Consider the following 26,208-nt stretch of genomic DNA (forward strand, 5'->3'; position numbering starts at 1 on the left):
GATTCCGTCACATCTATCATCGTTCTGATCCGTATGATTTTTTTTCTTCAGTCACTTATATTATCGTTCTGATCCACATGATTCTTTTCAATTACTTCTATCATACTTCTGATCCGTGTGATTCTTTTCCTATCTTTGCGTGTGATTCCTTGCATAAATGTTTCCATGCTGCGTTGTGTAGCCTAGTCTGGAGACTGCGAATGTTTGATTTTGGTAGTGTCTACGTCTCCAATCTATATATCAAAACAGGCGGAATACCACCTGCATTGGATATTTTATGTTTTAGACATGTTGCTATATGACTTTTCGAAATTAAATTGTTCCTTCCGAAATCACTTCAATATATAATTTAATACGTCTGTTAATTTCTTCTTTAATGTTTTCATCTTCTGTTCAAGTTACACATAGCTATTTACTGCTTCTAATTTCATATTTTCGATTTAAATTCTCGACTTCCAAAATTGTTGAACATCACCTTTTTTTTCTTTTTTACTTTTTTTTTTTTTTTTAATATTCATTTCCAACCCAATATCCTTTCTCTTCAAATTAAGTTGTTACTATCATATATTGCGGATTTGTATTATTGTTTGGGAAATGAAACGATGTATGTGTTCAGCGCCATAATTTAGATTTTTTTCTGGGGGGACAAGATTAATACGTGTATTTGGCCCCCTATGAAAAGTTGTTTTTCTAATGATTCCCTCTCTTTCCATCTTTCTCTTACTATTTATGGGTCCCTTAGCCTGTGGGCACTCCCGCACGGCAAGGTCTGCGGGGCCGTTAGTTACGTCCCTGGGCCCGTTCCATACATGACAAATTAATTAAGGGAACTATATTGCCAAATCTCAAAGCCATACGAATAAATATTATTTCTAGGACCCCTAATAGTAGACATTTTTTACTGAAATCGGCCCACGACTCATTTTTGTTTTATTGACTTTTGTGTGCTGTTTTGTTTATGTAATGTAGTGAATCTGTTTGATGCTTCATTTATAATTTCATGTTCGTACCGTATATGAAGTAAGAAAATTTTGTCTTAAAGTGGGCCTCCCTCGAACGGCTGGGAGCTTCCCTGGGGGAGACAGTTGCCCCTCCTGCTCCCCGCACAATTTACGGCTCTGTAAGTGTTCCCCGTTTACAGGTATTCCCTTATTCTTCCAGTTGAGTTGAGAAATTGAATAAAATATCAAGTATACGTTTCTAAATTTGTTATAGTTAATGACAGTTGTAAAATAGGAAATCTTATCAAGTAAGAGAAGTTCGTGAAGGAGATTACGTCCTTGTAAAGTTCAATGTAACAAGGAGCAAAATATTTTCTACATTGGAGGAGTCATAGGATGAAGGAAAAAAATAAGGATATGATTTGAATAATTTATCTTTTTAATTAAAAAAAAGAACAAAGTAGACAACAAGATCAGGTATTTGGTTGTGCTTCTATGCATCTCACTAGTCAGTTATATGATATAAAATGGCTCTTCCTAAATCTACTTTATTATATGAGGTCGCAACAAAGAAGACGAAAACAGTCACTGTTGATTTCTCATGTGTTAACATTCGCTGAGCTTCTTCGGACATTTCGTGTGACAAAAGAAAACTTACTTTTTGATTTAAGTATACAATAATAGCCTACATGTTTCTCTTTAAAGTGATTTCAAATTACCAGTTTCTGCAAACGTGCCATTATCAACATATCTTATTGATTGTTTCATAGTTTCCCGCTGTTGAGGTACAATGAAACCAACACAAATATTTTGAAAATCGTTTATCCCGACTTTCTATGTTGAATTATTTTAATGAATACGCACTTATATTACAGAAAGCTGGTTCTTTCAAGACACTTTTTATATGGAAATGTAAGAATAAATTATAAATTGTAAAGTATAATAGTTTTCAAATATAATAGTGCCCACTTAATTTTGATGAGAGACTTTTATACCAAGCTTCGTCTCTTGAAAAGATCATGATAAATTGAATTTTACGCATAAAATTTAACCTCCACCCCAACATGATAAAAACCCTAAGTTCGAGGTAGGTATATGATAACTATATCCAAAAATTCATTTCAAATGGTTCAGCCATTTTCCCGTGGTGCTATCACGAACAAGATCCTTTTCATTTTTAGTTCCCGGAGTAATCATACGGGAGCTTTGTAGTTTCACTCCAGGTGTGTATATGTGTTTGGTACTTTATTTCTCCGTAACTACTGATCGCATCTGAACCAAATTTAGTGGGCAAATAGTTCATGGCCAAGGAAACAAAAATTATAATCTTTGATACCAGGATGAGCCAAGGACAGGCTCGGCTCACCTAGTATGTGATACTCTATTTCTCGGTAATTACTGCTCGGATCTGAACCAAATATGGTGAACAAATAGCTCATGACCAGGTGAATAAAAAATGCTATGTTCGGTGGCTGGGCTCAGCCAAGAACAGGCTCCGCTTGACTCGACTCACCTTGTATATGTCACTTTTTTTCTTGGTAACTACTGGCCGGGTCTGAACCAAATTTGATGGGATAATAGCCCATGATCTAGGGATTAAAAAATTCTATATTTGGTGACAAGCAACAGACTCGACTCGGCTCAGCTCGTCTTGTACAGATAGGTGATACTTCGTTTCTCGGTAACTACTAGCCGGATCTGAACGGAATTCGGTGGCCTAATAGCCTATCACCTAAGAATTAAATTTTCTATATTTGGTGGCCAGGTTTTGCAAGCTGGGAGCTACTGAGTTCGGTTTACCTCTGTTTGTTAGTAGATTAGTGCCTCTTGTTATGCATACAAAGAAAATAGCTTGCTCGTATGTGCCATTAACGCGGAAGACTCGGTTTGACTCCGAATGGGAGTTTATATGGTTCGGATTCCAAATGTAGATTCGTTGTCACATGTAACTTTTATGCTGCAAAGGAACATTAAATTTCAAGTCAGCCAAACAGTATATATATATATATATATATATATATATATATATATATATATATATATATATATATATATATATATATATATATATATATATATATGTACTGTTTATACATATTCTGGCAAACCTACGAAGGAAATTCTAATACTTCAGCTCTAACTAAATATCTTATTTGGCGAAAGCAATTCACATTTGTATGATTTAATTAAAACTGTAGGTAAGATTGGAGGCCTTTTCAAAAAGATGTGGTGGCCAGTTTTTTTAAAACACGACTGTATGTTTTATGAGTTCATGATTGTCTTAATGACCAGAAGGATTTCCAGATATGCTATGATTCACTTTATTTGAGATCAATTACATCAAAAAACGTCAAATTATAATTTGTCTTGCAGTTTTTATTATTAATATTGAGATGAAAATATTAGTTCTGCGTTCCACATTTATGCGCTCTAGGCTAAATATGACAGATGATAAATGATTATCAAATTGGTAGCATGAGAATTATGGAGGAAACGGAAGAACCTTATGAAAACCCACGGACAATGTGTCCACAGCAAATCAGTGTGGTCAGGAATCCAACCATTGATTCCTTACACCCAGACGTAAGCGGTGTACCACTAAGGCACCGTGCCCTATTATTATTATTATTATTATTATTATTATTATTATTATTATTATTATTATTATTATTATTATTATTATTATTATTATTATTAAACTACGTATAAGTTATTTCTGTACCGATATATTAAATTGTTTTTAACGAATGTTTGTCAGGGGCGGCTTTAGGATTTTAATTTTGGGTCGGCCCGCTCCCTCGCTTATGGATATATATACACATTTGATTGATTAATGCTTAATTACCATTACCATTAATATTTCCATTAATAATTAGTGAAAAATATATTTACTCTTTATTGTACCTTTTAGCGTTTATATATTTTTCAAAAGGTTTGGGTAGGCCCGTGTCTACCCGCTAAAGCCGCCACTGATGTCTGTTAATTATTATTTACATGTAAATAGCCTGTTTACACAAAAGGGGACAGTATCCTCGAACGTGGTGTGATTTCAAGGCTGCGCCGGTGCCTTTTTTTATTCGGTAGCTCCGGAGAACCGTCGAAATGCAAATGAACTGTCTGCTTTCAGGATGACTGCGGTGTTGAGAGTCTCTCGTAAAACTATTTGAGAAATTGCGAAGTTATTTTTAGTTTCAGTTTAATTAGACTCGTCCAAGCTTGAGCTATATAAAAAACGAACTAGTGAAATATGAGTGTTTAAAAATATCCCTGTTCTAAATTAGCAGTGGATAAGTATGTGAAGATTAGTCGTAACCTCGGATTCGTTGTGAAAGGTTCTGTATGATTCCATCGGATCATAACATTTGACTGTGTGGGAGCTGAATCGTGATTACCTGTGACCGTGACTATAAAATGTCAACAAACAAAATGATCTTGGCATAGTGCCGTACATGTGTTATTGTTTACAATTTATGTATTGTGTATTGCATGTTTGATTCGAGTAGTACTGAACTGTTGCAAGAATGAAAAGTAAAACCACAAGAATAAAAAAAGGAACAATATTACTGACAGCGCTGCCTTTTGCATACGTACTAAAGTCCAAATTACAAGGAGAACGATGTGATACTTGTTTCAGGATGTTAGTATGTTAACCAATATTTATCAAATTTGAACGAGTTAAAATGGAACCTCAATTCATTAACATAAAGTTTAAAAAATCACTAGAAACAATTGGGGGACTCTGTGCTGCAAAATAGGTTCAATTTGTTACGAGTGTGAACTTAGCAGGACCACTTTTGAAAATTATAAATGTTTGCACACCATACGTTTGTACTGCGTTTGTACCGGTTTGTACCGTAAAAATTTTCGTTTGTACCGGTCTCAAATTCGAAAAAATCAAAAAATAAAGTGGTCCTGCTAAGTTCACGTGAACTTAGCAGGACCAGAATACAAATTTCTGCAATTCTTAAAATTTCTCTGTTTGAATCGTTTGTTCTACGTTTGTACCGTAAAAATTTTCGTTTGTACCGGTCCCAAATTCGAAAAAAACGAAAAATAAAGTGGTCCTGCTAAGTTCACGTGAACTTAGCAGGACCACTGATAAATTTCTACAAATTTGATGATTTTTCTGTACGATTCGTTTGTACTGCGTTTGTACCGGATTGTACCGTAAAAATTTTCGTTTGTACCGGTCCCAAATTCGAAAAAATCGAAAAATAAAGTGGTCCTGCTAAGTTCACTTGAACATAGCAGGACCAGAATACACATTTCTGCAAATCTTAAGATTTGTCTCTTTGAATCGCTTGTTCTACGTTTGTACCAGACTGTACCGTAAAAGTTTTCGGTACAAACGAAAATTTTTACGGTACAATCCGGTACAAACGCAGTACAAACGAATCGTACAGAAAAATCATCAAATTTGTAGAAATTTATCAGTGGTCCTGCTAAGTTCACGTGAACTTAGCAATACCACTTTATTTTTCAATTTTTTCGAATTTGGAACCGGTACAAACGAAAATGTTTACGGTACAATCCGGTACAAACGCAGTACAAACGGATCGTACAGAAAAATCATCAAATTTGTAGGAATGTATCAGTGGTCCTGCTATGTTCACGTGAACTTAGCAGGACCACTTTATTTTTCGATTGTTTCGAATTTGAGACCGGTACAAACGAAAATTTTTACGGTACAATCCGGTACAAACGCAGTACAAACGAATCGTACAGAAAAATCATCAAATTTGTAGAAATTTATCAGTGGTCCTGCTAAGTTCACGTGAACTTAGTAGGACCACTTTATTTTTCAATTTTTTCGAATTTGGAACCGGTACAAACGAAAATGTTTACGGTACAATCCGGTACAAACGCAGTACAAACGAATCGTACAGAAAAATCATCAAATTTGTAGGAATGTATCAGTGGTCCTGCTAAGTTCACGTGAACTTAGCAGGACCACTTTATTTTTCGATTTTTTCAAATTTAGGACCGGTACAAACGAAAATTTTTACTGTACAATCCGGTACAAACGTAGAACAAACGATTCAAACAGAGAAATCTTAAGAATTGCAGAAATTTGTATTCTGGTCCTGCTATGTTCACGTGAACTTAGCAGGACCACTTTATTTTTCGATTTTTTCGAATTTGAGACCGGTACAAACCAAAATTTGTACGGTACAATCCGGTACAAACGCAGTACAAACGAATCGTACAGAAAAATCATCAAATTTGTAGAAATTTATCAGTGGTCCTGCTAAGTTCACGTGAACTTAGCAGGACCACTTTATTTTTCGATTTTTTCGAATTTGGGACCGGTACAAACGAAAATTTTTACGGTACAATCCGGTACAAACGTAGAACAAACGATTCAAACAGAGAAATCTTAAGAATTGCAGAAATTTGTATTCTGGTCCTGCTATGTTCACGTGAACTTAGTAGGACCACTTTATTTTTCGATTTTTTCGAATTTGAGACCGGTACAAACCAAAATTTGTACGGTACAATCCGGTACAAACGCAGTACAAACGAATCGTACAGAAAAATCATCAAATTTGTAGAAATTTATCAGTGGTCCTGCTAAGTTCACGTGAACTTAGCAGGACCACTTTATTTTTCGATTTTTTCGAATTTGGGACCGGTACAAACGAAAATTTTTACGGTACAAACCGGTACAAACGCAGTACAAACGTATGGTGTGCAAACATTTATAATTTTCAAAAGTGGTCCTGCTAAGTTCACACTCGTCAATTTGTTAGGGCTTGGGTTAGTTTAGTTTCAGATAGGTTCAATATCCCTGGACCTACTTTCAAACACTTAACCCCATTTGGGTACAGATTAACAATACACCCTCATAAAAAATGGTATCTTTCGGTTAAAATTAGTGCATGTAAAAGAAGACTGTCTAAAAATTAATTTCCACTGGTGGAGCATGGAGCATGTTTAGATAAAGGGGGTCATACGCACCAAAAAGTAAAGATTTACAGGAGAAATGAGTTAAGTAACGATAACGTAATTGATTTGTGTCTCATTTAAGAATAAAAGTACATGTTATAGAAATGAGAAATGGTAATTCTGTAGAAACTGTATGCACTTACCGGAAGCGCTTATAGGGAAATATGAATACAATGATGCAAGTTGTTAGCCCTAACCTATACTAATCGGTGCAGATTTACTGTGCTGATCCACAGATTTGTAAAATTTACAAAACAAATTCGTAATATTTTAATAGACTGATGAGAAAATAATCTAAATACCTTGTGTTTTTACCCATTAGATGCATATCTACATAGAAATACATTAATGAAAATCGAACCTATTATGCACAGATTCGCCCATAATGTTAGTAACCACAGTTTACAAAGTAAAGCTATGTTACTTTGGAATACAAATATGTAAGCACTGAAAACATCGGGATATTACCTATAACGTCTTTAGTAACGTACAAATACATAATTTAACATGTAATTAGTTAAGTAATTTTATGCTATATACAGCGTTTTGTGCTATCTTTATTTGTATGTATACCCATCTTCGCTGACATGCCTACGCTGACCCAAAATTTGTGCTTTTTAGTCGCCACCTAGCACGATTGGTTAATGTCTTCTGTACAAGGGGATGCAAGTCCACACTCCAAAAATGATTAACATACAAAACGTCAATTTACTGAAAAAAGTATATATACAATGAATTTATTTATTTATTTGCCATCAACAGAACAGGCATAAGTCCAATTATAGTGTTGGTGTATTACATAGTACATTTACAACAGTTTTCTTAAACATAGAGTTCATATTGCAGATGTCAATTTCTTTGTGTTTGATACATATTTTGTTATAAGTAGAACACATTCTCCAAATTGTTGATTTTAATAATACGTTGGTCCTTGCTTTTTTGCTATAAAATAGACCAGAGTTATTAGCACGAGTTTTAAGTGTCGGAACATGAAAATTTAATGTTGATATGAGATCCGTACAAGTAAATTCGTTTTGTATTATTTTATGGAGAAAAATATAATCTGTCACATTTCGCCTTTGTTCAAGTGTAGGGATACAGAAATTGTTTATTAATGTTAGATAATTTGATAATATGGATAGATTCCAGTTGTCTTGTACGTCAAGTATTTGATAAATTGTATTGATCCGTATAATAAATCTGTGCCAAGGGGACAGTCCTTGTCCTAATTATAAACATCAAAACAAGTCAATGTTCATCATCATCATTATTATCCATTTTCAGATAATTTAATTGAAAAATTCATTACTAAACAAAAGGAGTTCATTCGAGCAGACGATTCGGGTTAAGTTTAGAGTTGCCCGTCTGTTTTTTTAATAAAAATTAGTTAAATTTACAGGACAAATGGGGTTAGAAACGATGATCTGGAATTCTTATGTGATGTTTAGGTGTGAAAGTTTGACAGTAAAGTTATGTTTAATATAGAAAAGATTTGTAGAAGTGGGTACTATTTGCAAGACGCGGAAAGTTTCGATGACTGAACAGCATGGTAGTCGTATGGGATGGGGAATCGGTGCGTTAAATATGATATTTCAGCGTTGAGTTTTACAGAATTATATATGAATAATGAAGAAAATCTATTAAATTTTTATGAGAACCATGGATCATTGAATTTAAGTGATAATTGAAGCTTATATAAGAACCTGTTTCAGTCACTGTTGTAGTCTAACTAGTCTTACCAGGTAACCTAACCGAACCTAAACTAACCAAACTTAACTTAAATCTAGCCTAACCTAATAATTTTTAATGTTTTAACTGCATTTTTGTAGCTTGGAAACTGGAGGGGAAACTCTAAACTTAAGCCGACGGTTCTACCAAATAGAAAATTTATAGGTAAATACGACGTGAAACATATATTTCGTAAAGGAATGATTGCGTATACCCCCGTCGCTGACATGCCTGCTCCTTACGGAAGCACTTCTTTGCTACTGCTCGAGTCTCCCTGCTGCATTCCTAATCTGTCTGGGTTAGATAGCTTTTGTGCTTTTAAGTGGCCACCTAGCACAGGTTCAGGGTGTCTACTGATACTGGAAATACTTGAATTATATTGGAATTTAATTTTGATACTGGAATTTTGATCCACATACTGGAAAAATGATGAAACTGGTGATTTGTCAACATACTTTCTCATTGTATTTATACTGAGCCCTCCTGAATCAATCTGCAAGTAGTAATGGAGCTCTTCATTTAGTGCATATTCTGTTGAAACAAATGCAAAGCTCTAGACTAATCTAAAAATGTAAGAAATCTGTCAAAATTTGATAGAACCGTCAGCTCGAGTAATGCCAACAAAAGAAAATGCTTCATATTCACCACAGTGATTATTAAAATTCAGGAGGATTTTCGAATATGACGGTCCTTATCATCAGCTTATTCAAGGGTGCCTACCCAACTGTGAAAAACCATGAAGCCGTCAATTTCGTTGTCAAACTCTGAAAATCGAGAAACTTCAGATTAATCGAATAACTTAAAAAAAGTAAATGAAAGTCGTTTCTGAGATGCAGAACTATGCTTTGAAAGTATTTCAAATTTAAGAGTTGGACAAGTGGAAAGGGCTTTAAAGAAAAAGATTTTAAAATAAAACTCTTAATTTTGTAAGTGTTTTCCCAGTTTCTTGTATGTACACTCATGTCCAAAATGATTGTCGCATATCTGTAACTGTCTTCTTGTAAGAATATAATTTGATAATGATTTTGCAGGGTACTTTTAATACTGATACTATATGTATAATCGGGAAATGTATATTTGTGGTAAATTTCATAGGAAAAGAATTATAAATACGAGAAATTAGAACGAGTAAAACAAAATGTTGCTAAATGGACAAGAAAGTTTTATTGTTCTTATTTACTGCTCTTTTGACATGAAATTTGCCACATACATATCTTTGCCGATTATACACATAGTAACATTATAAGAAATACCAGGCAAATTCGTTATCAAATTATATTTCTATAACAACATATTTATAGACATGCGACAATAATTCTGGACATGAGTACGTATGACATCGTAAAATTCAACAGGGCAAGTTTAATTATTCCACTGCAGCGTATGGACCTCCACACCACGCCTTAGGTCCCACTCAAGCTTTGGTTCTGCATTGGGCCGTTTTTATTTTCGTTGTGCGATCAGACAAAGGTTGTTTTTATAAACTTTCCAACCGTAAAATTGAAAAATTTTGGACTGTGGAAACTGTAAGTTCGATTATTTAACTTGAATGAGAATCCTGTTATTTTTAAGTTTAAGAAAGGTTAAAAAGAAAAGGAAAAGGTAAAAGTACAAAAAACGTTATTCGAAGCGACTACACAATTTTTGTTGTAACAGAAAACTAAGGCAAATGAACCACCTTTATCTCTGTAAAGCTAGTAAGTTTCTACTGATTTCATTCTTAAGGAAAATAAGAAAAGTAAAAAGAAGAAAAGCAGTAAACAGTGACCAGCTTTACACTAACCAGTGATATAGATGTACCACATTGACTTGACACCTAGTCTTCCGTTCCAAGCGCGGCTATCAGCTGGAGGAATTCTACTCCCTTAAGGCTCTTTCGCTTAGCAACAGCTGAATCTTTACTGACTCAACGCGTGGGTGGGTCAAGGGTGTGAGCTCTAGTTCGCATTTTTGCCTCGGTTCAAGACATTTTAGCAGCACTATAGTTCGTTTGTTGTAGTGTTCTGTGGCGTTGTTTTGTTGCTTCGAATTACCTTTTATTTCCATAGCCTTTCACCTTTTACATGTGTTCTTTACTATTTATTAACCTTTCTCAAACTTAAAAATAGGTCGATGATGAGGTCCGTGAGCTTCGAAAACGTTCCGTAGTTTCCATAATCATTGCGGCGTATATGAAGCATTTTCTCTTCTCTACTATTGTAACTGTTATCAATGCTCACCTTTTATACTGAAACAAGGCAGTTTCTAACTTGCAATTAAATCGGCTAATCGTCTGTGCTAGTAACATCTATTGGCGTCTAGCAGCGCAGGTAGATACATCTATTAGCATGACTTTGTTATTGAGAATTAACGTGACACAGCGCACAAACCGAGGCGTTTCCCTTTTATAATTTGGATTCGACACGAGCCTTACGAAACACATGGAAATCCTAATGACTTGCAATTTCTAGTTATTTTGTGCTAGTTCTCACAAGTAATGCTAGTCTAGAATTTATGAAACTAAAAGAGGAAGCTTCTTTGCTGCAGGCAACGAGAAAATTTGACTTGGTTTTAATTTGGTATTTACTTCATTAAAAAAGTTTTCTAAAATTAAGATGAATGAGGTTATGTGCGGCGTAATGAGAAACATGTTCAGACATGTATTAGAATTCGTGTTTCGTACATTTCGATATATATATATTTTTATTGTCAGTTTTTTTTTTTCTCTCGTTATTTACTGGTATATTTACTTTCTGCGTTCACATTAAAAATATTAAATTTAAAAATGGATTTCTTTCCCTCGTATGTTAGGCTTTTTTTTATTTCTGATTTCGTATTTCAAAAACTTGCTTATCCCTTTTTAGAACAATGGTTACAATATATTGAAGCATTATTATATTTGAGATCTTATATATTACAGATATCTTGCAGAATGGATCTTGTTACTGAATATGTCAAGTGTCTTTCTTTTTTGCTAACATATCGTGTATTCTTTTTACATAATTTATTTTCAGGGTAACATCGATTCCCGCTTCGCTGGGTTGAAATAAATATTTTTAGTGGCATGAATTTAAACGACATGGGAAGTATCACTGTTCGCCTCAGCAACCCCAAAAACTATGGACTTGACACTAATATCGGTCATTTTTTGATGATTTTTATATATCTCCCCCTCCCCCAAGTTGTGGGCCACGGGATCGGAAGTGTCACTGTTCGTCTCAGCGACCTCGAAAATTCTGAATTTGACACTAATATAGGTCATTTTCGACCATTCTTAAATATCTCTCCCTCTCCCGTTCCCTGAGTTGCACCGTCAAAATGATATGATAAAAACCATCCTAGGTCCGAACCTCATCTAGTTGAAAGGTTGATTGAGATCGGTCGGATAGTTGAAGAGATTAAGAGACACAAATATGGTCACTTTCAATTTTATAAAATATATATAGTGTGTTGTATTTGTTAGAATAAAAGTACTTATTAGGAATCCCAAATATAATGAATAGCTGTTTCAGGATTACCAAGACACTTAATGGAAACTAAACACTATGAACAAGGTAAAAGTCATTCATGTCTTCTTCGCCAATTGAAATATCTACTAATGACTTCAGAACTAAGATAGAAGCCCTCTGGACAAAGAATGGGATCATATTATAAACTATTAACACAAAATAATAGTAATAATAATAATAAAAATATCCAGTTAAGTAGTTAGAGTTTTCTTCTAAAACAATTAGCCCAGACAAAGACTTAAGTACAATTGAAAGCATGAAAATGAAATCAGGTAAAGAACAATTTTGCAAAAATATGATTACAACCAATTCGAAATGGGTCTGTCATTGAGTGTGACAACAACAGTTATATGCTTAATGCATTTCTCCACCAGATGGGTTTTAAACTTAGGTGGTTTGTTGTTGAAAATGAGAACCAGACGAAGACCGGATTTATCTGATTTTCGTTCTCAGTTTCTTAATAAAAATGTGCTCTAATAAGTTACAAGATGTGCGGAAATTGTATGCCAAATATGCTCCAGATATTTATACAGAATGGTACGCCAATCTTCACTGCGTGGAAACTGGAAATAATAATTATTCGAGTGACAGAGATTCAGACATGAAAGAATAATAGACAAAACAGATATATATCCATTTACAATTTTATATTTATTGAACAAATTCCCAAATACAGCATAATTGTGCCATTTTACACAGGGAAATGTCAACAAGCGGGAAAAAAAAGAAAAAGAAAAAATAAATAAATAAATAACAACAACAGTAACATCAATAGTATCAACAAAGAGTGCACAAGTAATATTATTTAGCCAGCACGCGTTTTATTGCTCTTTCAAACACCGGGTAGCTCGCAAAAATGTCCACCTCACTAGTTAGATTATTATAATAGTTGGGTACTCGGTGAAAAAGAGACCTCTTTATAATTGTCAACCTAGGGCGTGCAAGATGGAATAGGTGGGTATTCCGGGTTTTGCGGGGAGGGACATGTAAGGATAGTTGTTTAATTAGGGTTTCTGATCTTAGGGTCCCATTAACTATCTTATGAAAAAAAAAAAAAAAAAAAAAAAAAAAACTTCAAATCAGAGTTATTTCTGCGTACTTCTGGCGTCTGGATATTAAGATATCGCAAAATTGCCTCCTTAGGTAATATTCGAAGTGCGGGAAGACGAAAACGTACTATTGCAATAAAGAAATTGAGAACAGGCTCAAGTCTAGAGAGATGTGTAGGTGCGGCCATGGCCCATATGGGAGAGCAATATTCGATCTTAGGTGCTATTAGAGTTTTATAGAATCTGTAATAATAAAAAATAAAGCATATTTTAATACTAACTATAAGTACCTTGTGCACGTAAGAGATTCCCTTAATTTTAACTAAGTTGTAGCATTTATATTGGATATATATATATATATATATATATATATATATATATATATATATTGTTTCGTCTTTACCCTGTTATCACTCTCACTGAGTTAATATTTTTATCTGGTTGCCGTTTTCATGCCTTCAGTAGGAAGTTAAAATATTGGTTAAAGAATAAATAAAACACACTAAAGATAAATAAACATTTTATTATATTTTTATATTACGAGTGCGTATAATCTACAATGAAAACTTTATCAATAGTTAGTGTTTTTCCTTTCAGCAACCGAAGACTGTTAAAATGCTCAGGATGCCATTTTGTATATTATTGTGACCGTGAATGTCAGAAACAATCCTGGGTTGATCACAAAGGAGAATGTTCTAATTTCAGAAGAGTTGCTCCTCGAATAGTGCCCGATGCTGCACGCTTAATGGCAAGAATCATTCTCAAATTAAAGGTTTGTAATTGCTAATATGTTGCTATTGAATAATTCAAATATAAAATGGTTTACTATATAAATGGTATAGTTTTACCTACATAATTTATATAAAATTTAACATCTTACGTTAAGGCTAAGGGAGACTGTGGTAATGACATTGATGATAATGCTGAAATGAAGATACTGGGAGGAGAGACAGATCCCCAAGTAAACTTACACATCCAGTGTTTGTCCACTGCAAAACCCACTTGGAGGGAGCTGGTATCGAATCAGGGACTCCATGCACCAGAGGTGACCCTTCTACCACTGAGCCACCACCGCGGCCCGCTGTCGATAATGTGTTCATTTTCATTACCTTGGGTTCCCTCCTTTCTTAGTCATACTTATAAGGTCGTGAATGTTTATACAAAGTTACAAACTCTTTCGTCACACCAAGGTCGAATTCTTCAGTCTAATTGAGAAACTTGTTGGATTTCATGCCATAGTGTTATTAGTTATTATTTTACAGTTATATAACATACAATTATTAGTTATTATTCCATTGGATGAAAGTAATACGTTTTCAGCTAGCACCTGTACAGAGAGTGAGTTCCGATCAATTATTGAGTTTGTAATGGCGACATGCTAGTCGCAGTGTACAGTGCGTTAGAGGACAGAAGGTCTTTTTAGCTTTTTTTTTTTTTTATTGTGTGTGTGTGTATTTGTGTTTATACTGTTTATTTGAGAAACAATAAAGACTTACGTGTTTATAGGCCTTTTCTGTGAGTGAAAACGGTTTATTTACATCCAAGACATATTTCTCCCAAACAAAACCAAAGCTGCTCAATCCATCACGTTTTGTAGTTGCTCTTTACTAAGATATGGCGGAGAAGCATACAAATGGAATGGATGAATCCTTAAAACATTATATATAGACAAAAGTATTACCATTTTGATTCCTTGAACTGAAAGAAAGTTAATATTGGACCAAACTTGTAGAAGAGCATTCACTTCAGAGGGAAACTTCGATTATATGCACCATTGAAAAACTTCTAACGTAACGTAACTTCCATAAATACACATTGTTATGTTAAAAGCTTTCCAATTGGCTTTAAGCGTCGTTTCCTTCTAAAGTAAATCCCCATTTGGAAGCTTGATTCAATTTTCATTCTTCTTTAGTTTAGGGAATTAAAAAGGTAAAAATTTTTGTGTGTGTATAGTGTATCAACGATTCATCCATTCCATTTGTATATTTTTTCATCTCTTTGTTGGAGGCAATGTCACGCAATGTGATAAATTAAACAGCTTTAGTTTCTCAGTCACACTGAAAAAGTGGAGAGTGGTTTGACAAAATCGTGTGTAATTTCTTCAAATTTTTAGGACGCTTGTAGGTAAGCTTTTAATTATATAATATGGTTCAATAGTGTATTTATATCATCCTTCTTTTTCTTTTTCTTTCTTTCATATTTGACTAATTAAAGTGAGTTCCTGGTGGATAAATCATGTCCGTGGATTTTCTTGGAGTTCTTCCGTTTCCTTCCGCTTTTTCATTCTAATTATTTCATAATCATCCTTTTCCATTTGACCAAAGGAGCATAACCGTAAGATGTTAAATTAAAGATTTAATTTCTTGTTTTCTCGTATTTCCACAAAAATTTTCTCCCTATGTCTTGACAATGAAGACCGCTGTCAACGAAAATTCGATGTCTAACATGTTCATTTGAACCACTATAACAGGATAGAGAAGAGTAAGGCGAATGCCTTTTGAGTTTATTGAAGTTTTAAAGTACTAGCATTTGCAATGAGGGATATTTAAATTGCTGTACTTTGCTGAATTCTTTACAGAGAGGAGGTGATCAGGAAGAAGGGAAAATATCTGACACAAGATTTAGAAGATTCAAGGATCTGATGTCACGTAAGTACATGTTGTCTTTAGCAGCTGTGCTCCTTTATTGAGTCTATAATTCTGTTGCACTTGTAGAACCTATAGGACACATAATCATAAGAAAAATGACTCATCTTGTGCTTCCGTGTTTATTATTTTGATTGACTGTTGCCTTCCTCTCGGAGAACGTCATCAGTAATATTTTTATTACTCTATCACCAGAACCTTACTTTTGCACTTGTTATTCTAAGTTTTGTTTTCTTTAAACAATTAATGCAAAGTGTTCAGTGACTTATTTTTGATTGCATTTAATAAATGTGCCTCTATCCCCCCTCCTTTTTTAAAATACAGAAACAGTATTCACATTAATAATTTATGTAGAATTTCACAATATGTCTTTAATTTATGCTCTATGTGATTGTCCTTCAATTTATTTTTTATTGTTGTAAGTATTCTGCCACCTTAGTCCTAAAATCCACAACATTTGCGAAGTGTTAAATGTGCCAGTGGAGTTATTTACAATAGTCAAAATAAATTGGGGTCAGTTATGTAGAGCATACATCATTAATGTGAATAGTGTTTCTGTATTAAAAAAAAAAAAAAAAAAAAAAGTTTAGGGACGGTTATTAAGAGCAAGCAAGAATCGAAATTAAGTCACTGAATACTTCGTACTAATTGTCTTTAAACAAAACAAAACTTACGATAGGAGATGTAAAAATAAGGATCTGGTGTTACAGTAATAAAGTGGTGGCGATGACGTTCTTAAGATTTTTACACTAAAGCATGTATTTTTACGAATGGAAGGAAAATGATAAATCATGTTTCAATGAGTAGTGTAGCGATAGAAGACACATTGAGAAAAACACCACAGAAGTCCTGAAACAGTATGTTGTGATTCTTATGGCCAGAATGCAAGATAATGATTAAAAAAAAAATAGTTCAATGTTGCATTTACACAATAGCACTGAATGTAAGTCTGCAGTTCAATTTTTCCACACATTAAGAAGTCCACAGTTCAATATCTTAAGCACCTCTTTCGACAGAAGAGCACAGCACGCAATGCACAATGCACAATGTTTATATCATTAAAAATAGTTTAATGAAGTTTGAATGTCACGTTCAGGGCTGTACACATAAAAAGTAACACGTACTATATCGTGGATTAAGCTATAGAGATCATTTTCTTGATGCATTTCGTTAGATGTTAATTTATCTTTCTTTGTATTTCCTTCGTTGTGTTATTTTTTTTTTTCTTTTAGATTATTCTGATTTAAAACAAAATCCGAAACGTGTGGAGCATTTTACCTCGTTGAATGGTGTGCTCGCTGAATTTATTGGAGAGGAAAATCTTCCAAATCCAGCAGAGCTTCTCGGGATTTATGGTAGAGTAAGTTTTCTTTCTTTGTTTCTTTCTCTCTCTGTCTGTCTGTCTTTCATACTTTGACTGAGAGTAGCAAATTGCAAATATTAGATTACAAGAGATGAAGGGTTGCTTGGGAAATTGTGAATGGAAATATGTATGATAGTTATTGTATAAATGCTCATCTGTGTTGCTTGGAAGAATCTGGGTCTTCTACACTATAGGAAGTTAATGCATATATTGGAGGGGCATTAACTGACGCAAGCAAGTCGTGTATTAAAACAATGCTTCGGATTTCTGTATAACTTTGAAAGGGGAGGGAGGCAAACTACATAGTCAAGTATGATCTGCAAGGAATCAATGAGAATTTCAATAAACATACAGCGGATCCGAAAAAAAAGAATGCGAGGGGGAGGGGGACAGGATCTGCGCCTATGTATTGAAAGCATTATTACACAATACTTCTGTATGTAATATCCACAATCCTAATTCTCAACCTATTCCCCCACTTCATACCTTCTTTTCCAGTTCGCCATTTTTTTTTATTATTATTATTATTATAACATGGGAGGAAAACTCTTCTCTCATTTTCAGTGTTTGAGATCGAGAAATTTTCCCATCTCTTCTAAATAAATTAATTTCAAGACTTCACGGCCTTCATGTTCTCAGTAACAGCAGATAATTAACTGCTTCTAAATAGTTTGGATAATGATCCAGTTATCCTTCATCTGTAGAACAAGGTTTATTCAGTTATGTGGAAGATATCAATCGCATTATTTTCTTTCTTCAACTTTGTGTGGAATACCTTAACCAGGCAAAAATTAATAATGTAGACCTCAAAGTCTTCCATGATTAATATATGGCTACTTAAGGAATTGAACATGAAGTTGAAGCAAGTAAATAATGTAACTTATCTTCCACATGATTGAATAATCCTTGTTCTACTGATGAAGGATAACTGGATCGTTTTCCGAAATATTTAGAAACAATCATGTTATTAGAAACCTGAAGATTAGGAAAGTTGAGTTTATTTAAATAAATATTTTTTACATTCTGTAAGGAACTACATATACTTCCTTTATTTTCTGTCGAGGAATTTGAAGCTTAAAATATATAAAACGATAATCATGCCTGTTGTTCTGTATGGTTGCGAAACATGGTCGCTTACTCTGAGGGAAGAACATAGACTGAAAGTATTTGAGAACAGGATCCTGAGAAGAATATTCGGACCCAAGAGGAACGAGAATGGGGAATGGCGGAAGCTTCATAACGAGAAACTACATAGTTTATACGGTTTACCCAACATTGTTAGGGTCGTCAAGTCTAGGAGGCTTAGGTGGGCAGGTCATGTAGCTAGAATGGAAGAAAGTAGAAACGCTTTCAAAGTCTTGACTGGTAGACCCATAGGAAAACGACCATTAGGAAGACCTAGGCGCAGATGGGAGATAATATTAAGATGGATCTCGCAGAGATAGGAATACAAAGTAGAAACTGGATCCAATTAGCTAAGGATAGAAGTCAGTGGAGAGCTTTTGTGAACGCGGTACTGAACCTCCGGGTTCCATAGGCCATAGAGTTAGTTAGTTAGTTAGTTATTTTCTACAAATACTCTAAGTAAACCAGACATCCCTTGTGCGCAGTTCCCTTCAAAACCTAAATATCTTTCTCCTTTTTTTTTTTTTTTTTTTCATTCATTTATGTGAAGTCAGCGTTCCTGATGAGTCTTCTCCATAAAGCCTTGCCGTGGAGTTCTTCCCCTGTTAGACCTTTCTCTTTGAAGTAATTCTTAACGATGTCCATCTATTTCCTTCTTGGTCTCCCTCTATCTCTCGTCCCATCCATTCCATTGCTGTCACTCTTTTGACCACATAGTCGTTTCTTCTCATTAAATGACCATACTACTGCTTTCTTCTTTCTTGGATCTTATTAGGTATCTCTACAAAATTGGTTATTCCCCTTACTTCCTCATTCCTTCTTGTTATGCTACACATCCAGCATAGCGTTCTAATTTCACTAACATTCAATCTTTTTACCATGTTTATTTTTCGTAAATTATTGCTGGCTTAACTTTTGTGTATCATCCCTTTATCTTTACTGTCAATCTACGATCACACAGAACGCCATATACTTTCTTCCAATTTCGCCATCTCTCTTGCTTTCTGTCTTAAATTATTTAACATTTTTCACTTCATTCAACCTTTCTTCTTGTAGCCTTACTTTCCCATTTCCTTCTTAAACTTGAGATATTCCGTTTTCTTTTTACTAATTTTTTGGCTCCTATATTCCAAAGACTTTCTGCACCTTTCTATGTTCCTTTTAGCTTTTTTCCTGTTTAAGTTGCATAGTACAATAGTGTAGTACACCAGAGAGCTTCATCTCTCACATCTTGAGTTATAAAATTCATGATAATGTTGAAGATATCGGGCTTAAGGCTGAGCCCTGGTGTCATCCAGCCTGAACAGGGATTTGGCGTGTTAATTCCACATACTTTTTACTTGGGTCGTAGCTACTGTATACATATCTTGGATTATCCTTACGTAATTCTGTGGCGCTCCTTTCTTCTTCAGACATCTCTATACTTCCTCATGAGGTACTCTGTCGTACGCCTTTTCCAAATCAATAAAGACTGTATGGGATTCTTTTTGTTTTTTCTCATGCTTTTCCGTACTTTGTCTCCTAAATTTACTATTACTTCTGGCCTAGTCTCCTGATCAGTGTTTGTGGTACAATTTTTACCGCATCTAATAATAAACTAATGATTCATAATAGATATAATATAATCTGTTTCACCCTGTATATAATTTATTTTATATAATTTCTCTTGTACATTTCTCAAAGTAACAGGAGGAACATAATACTTTTTTTTTATTTATTTTAGATTTGTATAAATAGTTTTAACATCTTAGATCCTGAGATGCACAGCATCGGCACAGGAATATATCTAGCTCCATCTATAATTGATCATTCTTGTGATCCTTGTGCTGTAGCCGTATTTGAAGGAATAAAACTTGAGATCAGAGCTATTAAAGATATGCCTCAACTCGATTGGACTAAGGTAATACCATCTTTTATTTTATCTTGTTTATGTGTCAGGGACTTTCGATGATGTTTAATTAATGTATCATTAAGAGATGAAAGTGGCATTATTGTAATTAATAATAATAGTAGAAGAGAGCAAATTAATTAAAACACTAAGGCTAGTAACAATAAATAACAAAGAAGTTAAGATTAATACGAGGGCTGTGCAGAAAGTAACAGACGCTTTGGGTTATCGCGGCAATGGGCAGGGCTAGAGTCGCCGTCTTGGGTGTGAGAACGTTGCCAGCTGTGGTAGCGTGAGGGCTGTGATGCTCTTACTGTGTTTTCTGTGACGTGTTACAATGTGCGCTGCAATAGAAAGTCCCGCCTCGTGTTAGGTGCGTTCTGTGATTAGGTTTTGTTGGCAAAAAACTATAAGCCAATTGAAATCCATCGCCAGGAATAGTGAGTGAAGACCGAGTGAGAATATGCCACACACAGCAAGCGTACTCGAGAGCTCTTGGATGGTTTTGGATGCGAGGTGTTCGATCACCCACCATACAACCCGGATTTGGCGCCGAGCGACTGCCACCTCTTTCCAGCGATGAAGACATGGCTCGCTACACAACGCTTCGATACAGACGCGAACTGCACGACGATGTAACCGAATGGTTGAAATCGCAACCGGCAGATTTCTACCGCGGACGGTATTGAAAAACTTGTGCCACGGTATGATAAGTGTCTTAATTTCCATGGCGATTATGTGAAAAAAAATAGCTTAAGAGTGCGCCTTTCAAATGTATATATTACAGTTTGGTTTGTGGGGACGCGGTGGCTCAGCGGTGGAGCGTTCACCTCCGGTTCTTGGGGTCCCTGGTTCGATCCCAGCTCGCGCCGTGGACTTTGTGGTGGACAAACACCGAGCTCATGGGTTTTCTCGGCGTTCTCCCGTTTCCTCCACGTTCTTCATTCCACCATTTCACTCATCTCTCATCATCACCGTCTCCTTTAGCCTAACCGACATAATCGTGGGACGTAAAACTTAAAGATTTCATTTCATTTTTTCAATTTGGTTTGTTCATTCTGTTACTTTTTTTATTTCAAAATGTCTGTTTCTTTTCTGTACAACCCTCGTATTATAAGATAAAGTATAAGATTAATGGCGGAAAATAAGTGCTATTAGTTTGTGTGAATCTTTTCTTATCGACACAACTATTGTTGAAGAAATTAAAAGCTAAATTGTGTACAAACTTAGTTTTGCCTGTCATACTTTATGGATGTATAATCTGTGTTCCAAGTCACAACGAACCCAAAGCAGTATAATCTAAGACTTTCTTGCAACTTTTATTTATTGATAAATTACGAAACAACATTATTAATGTTCGTAATCCATGATATTACTTAAGAATACCGGGGCATTACATTTGCGCAGTAATAATCAGCAGTATCACAATGCTGATCATAAATGCGATAATAAAATCATTAAAATCAATGTTAAAATATCTGTTTACCTCAATATGATGATGCATATTGGACAGTGAAGTGGTAGATGAATTTTTAAAACTTGCAGGCTAGAACAATAGCTTTTGCTGTTAACTTCTTTTGAAAGTAAAATAGCTGATTTAATAAACCAAGGTATTTTTGGTTCGTACATAACTATCGTATTAAAATGTTGCACAAATGGAAATATTTATGATAAATTTCTCAAACTAAACAAATATCTGTAGATATGAATGCATATAAAAACACCCAGTTGATATAATTTGTATGTGTATTTGCTTTTGATGGAAACAAAAGTATTTTGATTTATAGATTTATTGTAAAATATTAATTTTACAGATTTTTATTAGCTACATAGAGCTTCTGAACAATACAGCTGATAGGCGAGAAGATTTGAAAAATAATTATTGCTTTTTGTGTGAATGCCCACGGTGCATTAACATTGAAGATGATACTCTAACAAGAGCCCTCATGTGTTCCAATGAAAACTGCCGACAAGCTATTCCTGTAGCTACGAAGGTAAGACGTCTTTAAAAACAGTTATTTTGGGAACACGGGAAGTTCTAACCATTTTGCTTCCATTTTTCTCCTCAAGCCTTCTCACTTCAGTGGAAGAAAGAGCCCTGTCCTATAATCTGATCTCTCCTATACACCTCTCGATATACGATCGAAGAAGACAAGAGTATTTTGATCCATAGAACATTCTGAATAATACAAATTGTCCTTAGGTGAAAAAAAAAATCGAGAAACTCTACTATATATATATAGACTTCTTTATATGTTAGAATGACACGGCTTGAATTTTAATTTATGCTGCTGTATCTATGTTGTGATTTCCTTGAGATTTATTGTATGTCCGTCACTCCGTCACCTTTGTAGATCTCAGCATTCAGAAAAAATCCTGCACCTTCTAAGGAACCACTCCCCTCCCCTGGACTGTCCCCATTTCCAAATATCCTCCAAACACATCACAATATCAAGCTGCCAAATACGTGTTACGCTCTGATCTCACTATTAACATTCTAAGGTTCTCCATTGGCCATTACTAAAACCAAAGCCGTATTGTAATTACCCGACCACATCTATTCTAGACCCTTAGAGAAAGATTTTCAATTATGAAATCCTAAATAAAGTCCGTTCTTATCTGACCAGCCATGGTTTATTTGAGGACCTATCTCAAATGGACACTTTGCACTACCTCCCTCTCATAACACTTAAAACTCTGAAATTTTATCTTTTACCTAATTAAATAAGGAAATATATCTTAGCTGTTGTATGTATATACGTTTGTACAGTTATCCTGTATCACATAGTGTCTGATGAAGCCAAAGAGTTAGTTGGCGAAACTGTAACACGTGTTGAATTTTAACGAAAATATATAGTTTTGCTAAACAAATAATTAGTTTATATTTAATTATAACAAAAGCAAAGCTTCTACTTATGGAAAATATCTACCTAATGTCTAATGAAGGAAGCATTAATGGGAACTAAAGATTTCAAGATTGGAGGGCAGATCATTAATAAGATCAATTATGCAGATGATACGTTTATTATAGCTAAAACCGAAGAAAGACTACAGGAGATGATTGACAAAATAGTTGACACTGGGAATCTATATGGAATGGAAATCAACATTGAAAACTCGAAAGTCATGAGAAATCCCGTGGAAACTTGCCAGAGTACAATAAAAAGAACTTGAAGAGGTCGGTCATTTCAAGTATCTGCAAAGTATTTTGACTAGAGACGCTTACTGTACCAAAGAGATCACACCAAAGTCAAAGAAGCATCCAACAAGAAAGATCACTCTTAAGTAATAGGCTTAATATTGGACTAAGGATAAAGTTGGTTAAGTGCTATATATGGAGAATTTGACTGTATGGTTCAGAGACTTGGACATTACGGAAGTTAGAGAATCGAATTGTGGTGTTGTAGGGAGATGAAGAAAAGAACGGATAGGAGAGAAGAGAACGCTTCTAACCAGCATCCTTCGTAGGAAAGCCAATTGGATTGGACACATCTTATGAAGATATTATCTCCTTCTTGCCACAATAGAAGGCAAGATGGAAGGAAAGCGAGGAATAGGAAGAAGAATACAACTGGTCGATGTTTTGAAAAATAGAAGAAAATGAGAATTAAAAGAGGAAGCTGAAAATCGAGAAACGTGGATGAAACATTTCCAAGCCCTAACCTAAAATAAATAAATAAAAAAGAACCTCATTAATCCCAGGACCTGCAAAGAGGCAGCATACCTAATAATAATAATAATACCTAAAGGGCATAAACTCGGCATCACCAAGTACCCTAATGTCCCGTTTTCGTCACGTACTATCTCAAGGTCCAGATGCTTCCATCGTATCTCAGAGACGGAGAACTCTCTTTATCCATTATTTACTCGATTGCCGAATCCCTACTATTGAAGATGTTACTTTCTTATTCGTCAATGTTCCGTTTACTTATGGACTCAACGATCTTAAAGAATCCCTAAGTACTGAGTCGAATCTCAGAAGTTCAGAACACAAGCCCTAATACAACTAGTTCAATTTGTTTTAGTCAAGAATAACTTCCTGCAAGTCGAAGACACTTGCGTGGCCGTACATACGGCACAACCTTTTTATGAGATTCATACGTCAAAAATTTTTCGTGCATCACCATTTCACTGTTTCGTCTGGCTTGGATTCATATGATTTTTTTTTTCTAATAGGAACCCACAGCCAACTAGCACTGAAACTATTCCTATAATACCTGAACAATCTTCCGTCCAGTTCACTTGGTCTTTGCCCATTCAAATCCTCCCCTTTCTAGACTTATGAACGGTGATTTTGAGACTTACATACACATAATCCCTACTATCAGAAGTCAATACCTTCACTTCCAATAGCTCCTAAATCATCATAAAAACTCTTTTTACCCTTTCCCTTTGCCATCTGAAGAATTCGTGTAAGCTTCACCACAGCATCCACAACTGTCTGGAGACTACACTATATTCTTGACACAGTCAGTGATGCTTCGCAACATTGCCTGAAATTAATTAACTATAAAATAATAATAAGAAGAAACTTTTGTCTTTTGAATTTTTTACTCTGAATTACTTGAGTCTCCATTTTCTGTTGTAATCTATCAATCTTTATTATTCTGTACTTGTTCCGAATCTGAACAAGATTCGCCACAAAATCCCTCATTCGTTACAAGAACTAGCCTTTTGAAATATCCTGCACCCAAACGGCAGAAACCTATGTGTAAAATTTGTTCTACATACAACACCAGCTTGAACTTTCTAGTACCCCACTACAAATGTAACATATGTTCCACCATTCTAACTTCTATATTAGCGAAACTTCTTTCGAACCGCATCAACAGACACTGATGCTTTTGCAACCCTCAGATTCTGCACCTGCCTGTTGCGGAACATAGCCCTTCACAACTGTATATTCAGCATAAATGCAATCCTTCCACTTGTTTCAAGAACAGATGACAAGACATATACAGTACCATATTATCCATGAAATAGTCGTAATCTCTATAACGCATCCAACCCAACCCCTCCATTCTCTTCGTTTCTCATAAAACTACATTTATTTTATTACAATAATTTAATTTTTATTTTATGCTTTATTATTGTTGTGTTACGTTAAATTTTTATTTGTTAGTAAAATAAATAAAATCTCATATTTATTGTCTATATACTTACACTGACCAATTCGTTCCGTTGGTTTCTATATTTCTCCGTAACTCTCTCTACTTTTGACAACGTAGATTGGAGTATCATGCTTAGAGCTTTGAAAAATCTGAAAGTGGATTACAGACACAGAAGAATAATATACCAACTTTATAGGAACTAAACGTATGGCTAGAGGGAGAGAAAATCGAAAACGTTAAGACGTCTTTTTATTTAGGAAGTTTAATATCGTCGGACGGAAGAAGTGAAAAAGACTTAAGTTCCAGAATAGCGCAGGCGAAACAAACATTCAATACGAAAAGAGGACTACTCACATCAAGAAATATGTTGGACGTTCGTAAACGATTTATTAAGATGCTTGTATGGAGTGTGGCGCTTTTTTGCCGTAGTCGCACGCTTTAATGCTCAGTGGAACCTGTCCCTGAAGGTTTTTTTTCCAAAGGTGTAAGAGGTGGTGCTTGAACTCATCCGTCACTTTCACCCTAGTCGCACGCTTTAACGCTCGGTGGGACCTGTCACTGCAAGTTTTCTTCCAAAGCTGTAAGAGGTTGTGCTTAAGCTCATCCGTCACTTTCACCCTAGTCGCACGATTTAATGCTCGGTGGGACCTGTCACTGAAGGTTTTTCTTCCAAAGCTGTAAGAGGTGGTGCTTGAGCTCATCCGTCACCTTCACCGTAGTTGCACGATTTAATGCTCGGTGGGACCTGTCACTGAAGGTTTTCTTCCAAAGCTATAAGAGGTTGTGCTTAAGCTCATCCGTCACTTTCACCCTAGTCGCACGCTTTAATGCTCAGTGGGACCTGTCACTGAAGGTTTTTCTTCCAAAGCTGTTAGAGGTGGTGCTTGAGCTCATCCGTCACTTTCACCCTAGTCGCACGCTTTA

At 35.1% G+C, this 26,208-nt stretch overlaps 1 protein-coding gene across 6 annotated transcripts in view; it reads left to right on the forward strand.

The window, feature by feature from the left end:
* Positions 1-3,958: 3,958 nt before the first annotated feature.
* Smyd3 (SET and MYND domain containing, class 3) overlaps positions 3,959-26,208 on the forward strand; it is a 37,261-nt gene continuing 15,011 nt past the window's right edge. The window contains exons 1-6 of one of the 6 annotated variants that reach the window (XM_081764239.1): positions 3,959-4,578; positions 13,750-13,924; positions 15,731-15,800; positions 17,030-17,157; positions 20,009-20,185; positions 21,988-22,167. In XM_081764239.1, coding sequence (XP_081620365.1) covers positions 4,463-4,578; positions 13,750-13,924; positions 15,731-15,800; positions 17,030-17,157; positions 20,009-20,185; positions 21,988-22,167 — 846 coding nt within the window. In that variant the 5' untranslated portion in view covers positions 3,959-4,462. Of the gene's footprint in view, positions 4,579-6,670; positions 6,929-7,289; positions 7,328-7,356; positions 7,608-13,749; positions 13,925-15,730; positions 15,801-17,029; positions 17,158-20,008; positions 20,186-21,987; positions 22,168-26,208 lie in introns of those variants that run through there. The other 5 variants (XM_081764233.1, XM_081764234.1, XM_081764236.1 and 2 more) reach the window with 5 other exon arrangements.

This window comes from Thermobia domestica, chromosome 7 (genome assembly GCF_964235325.1).
Source record: "Thermobia domestica chromosome 7, izTheDome1.hap1.1, whole genome shotgun sequence".
NCBI classification, from domain to species: domain Eukaryota; kingdom Metazoa; phylum Arthropoda; class Insecta; order Zygentoma; family Lepismatidae; genus Thermobia; species Thermobia domestica.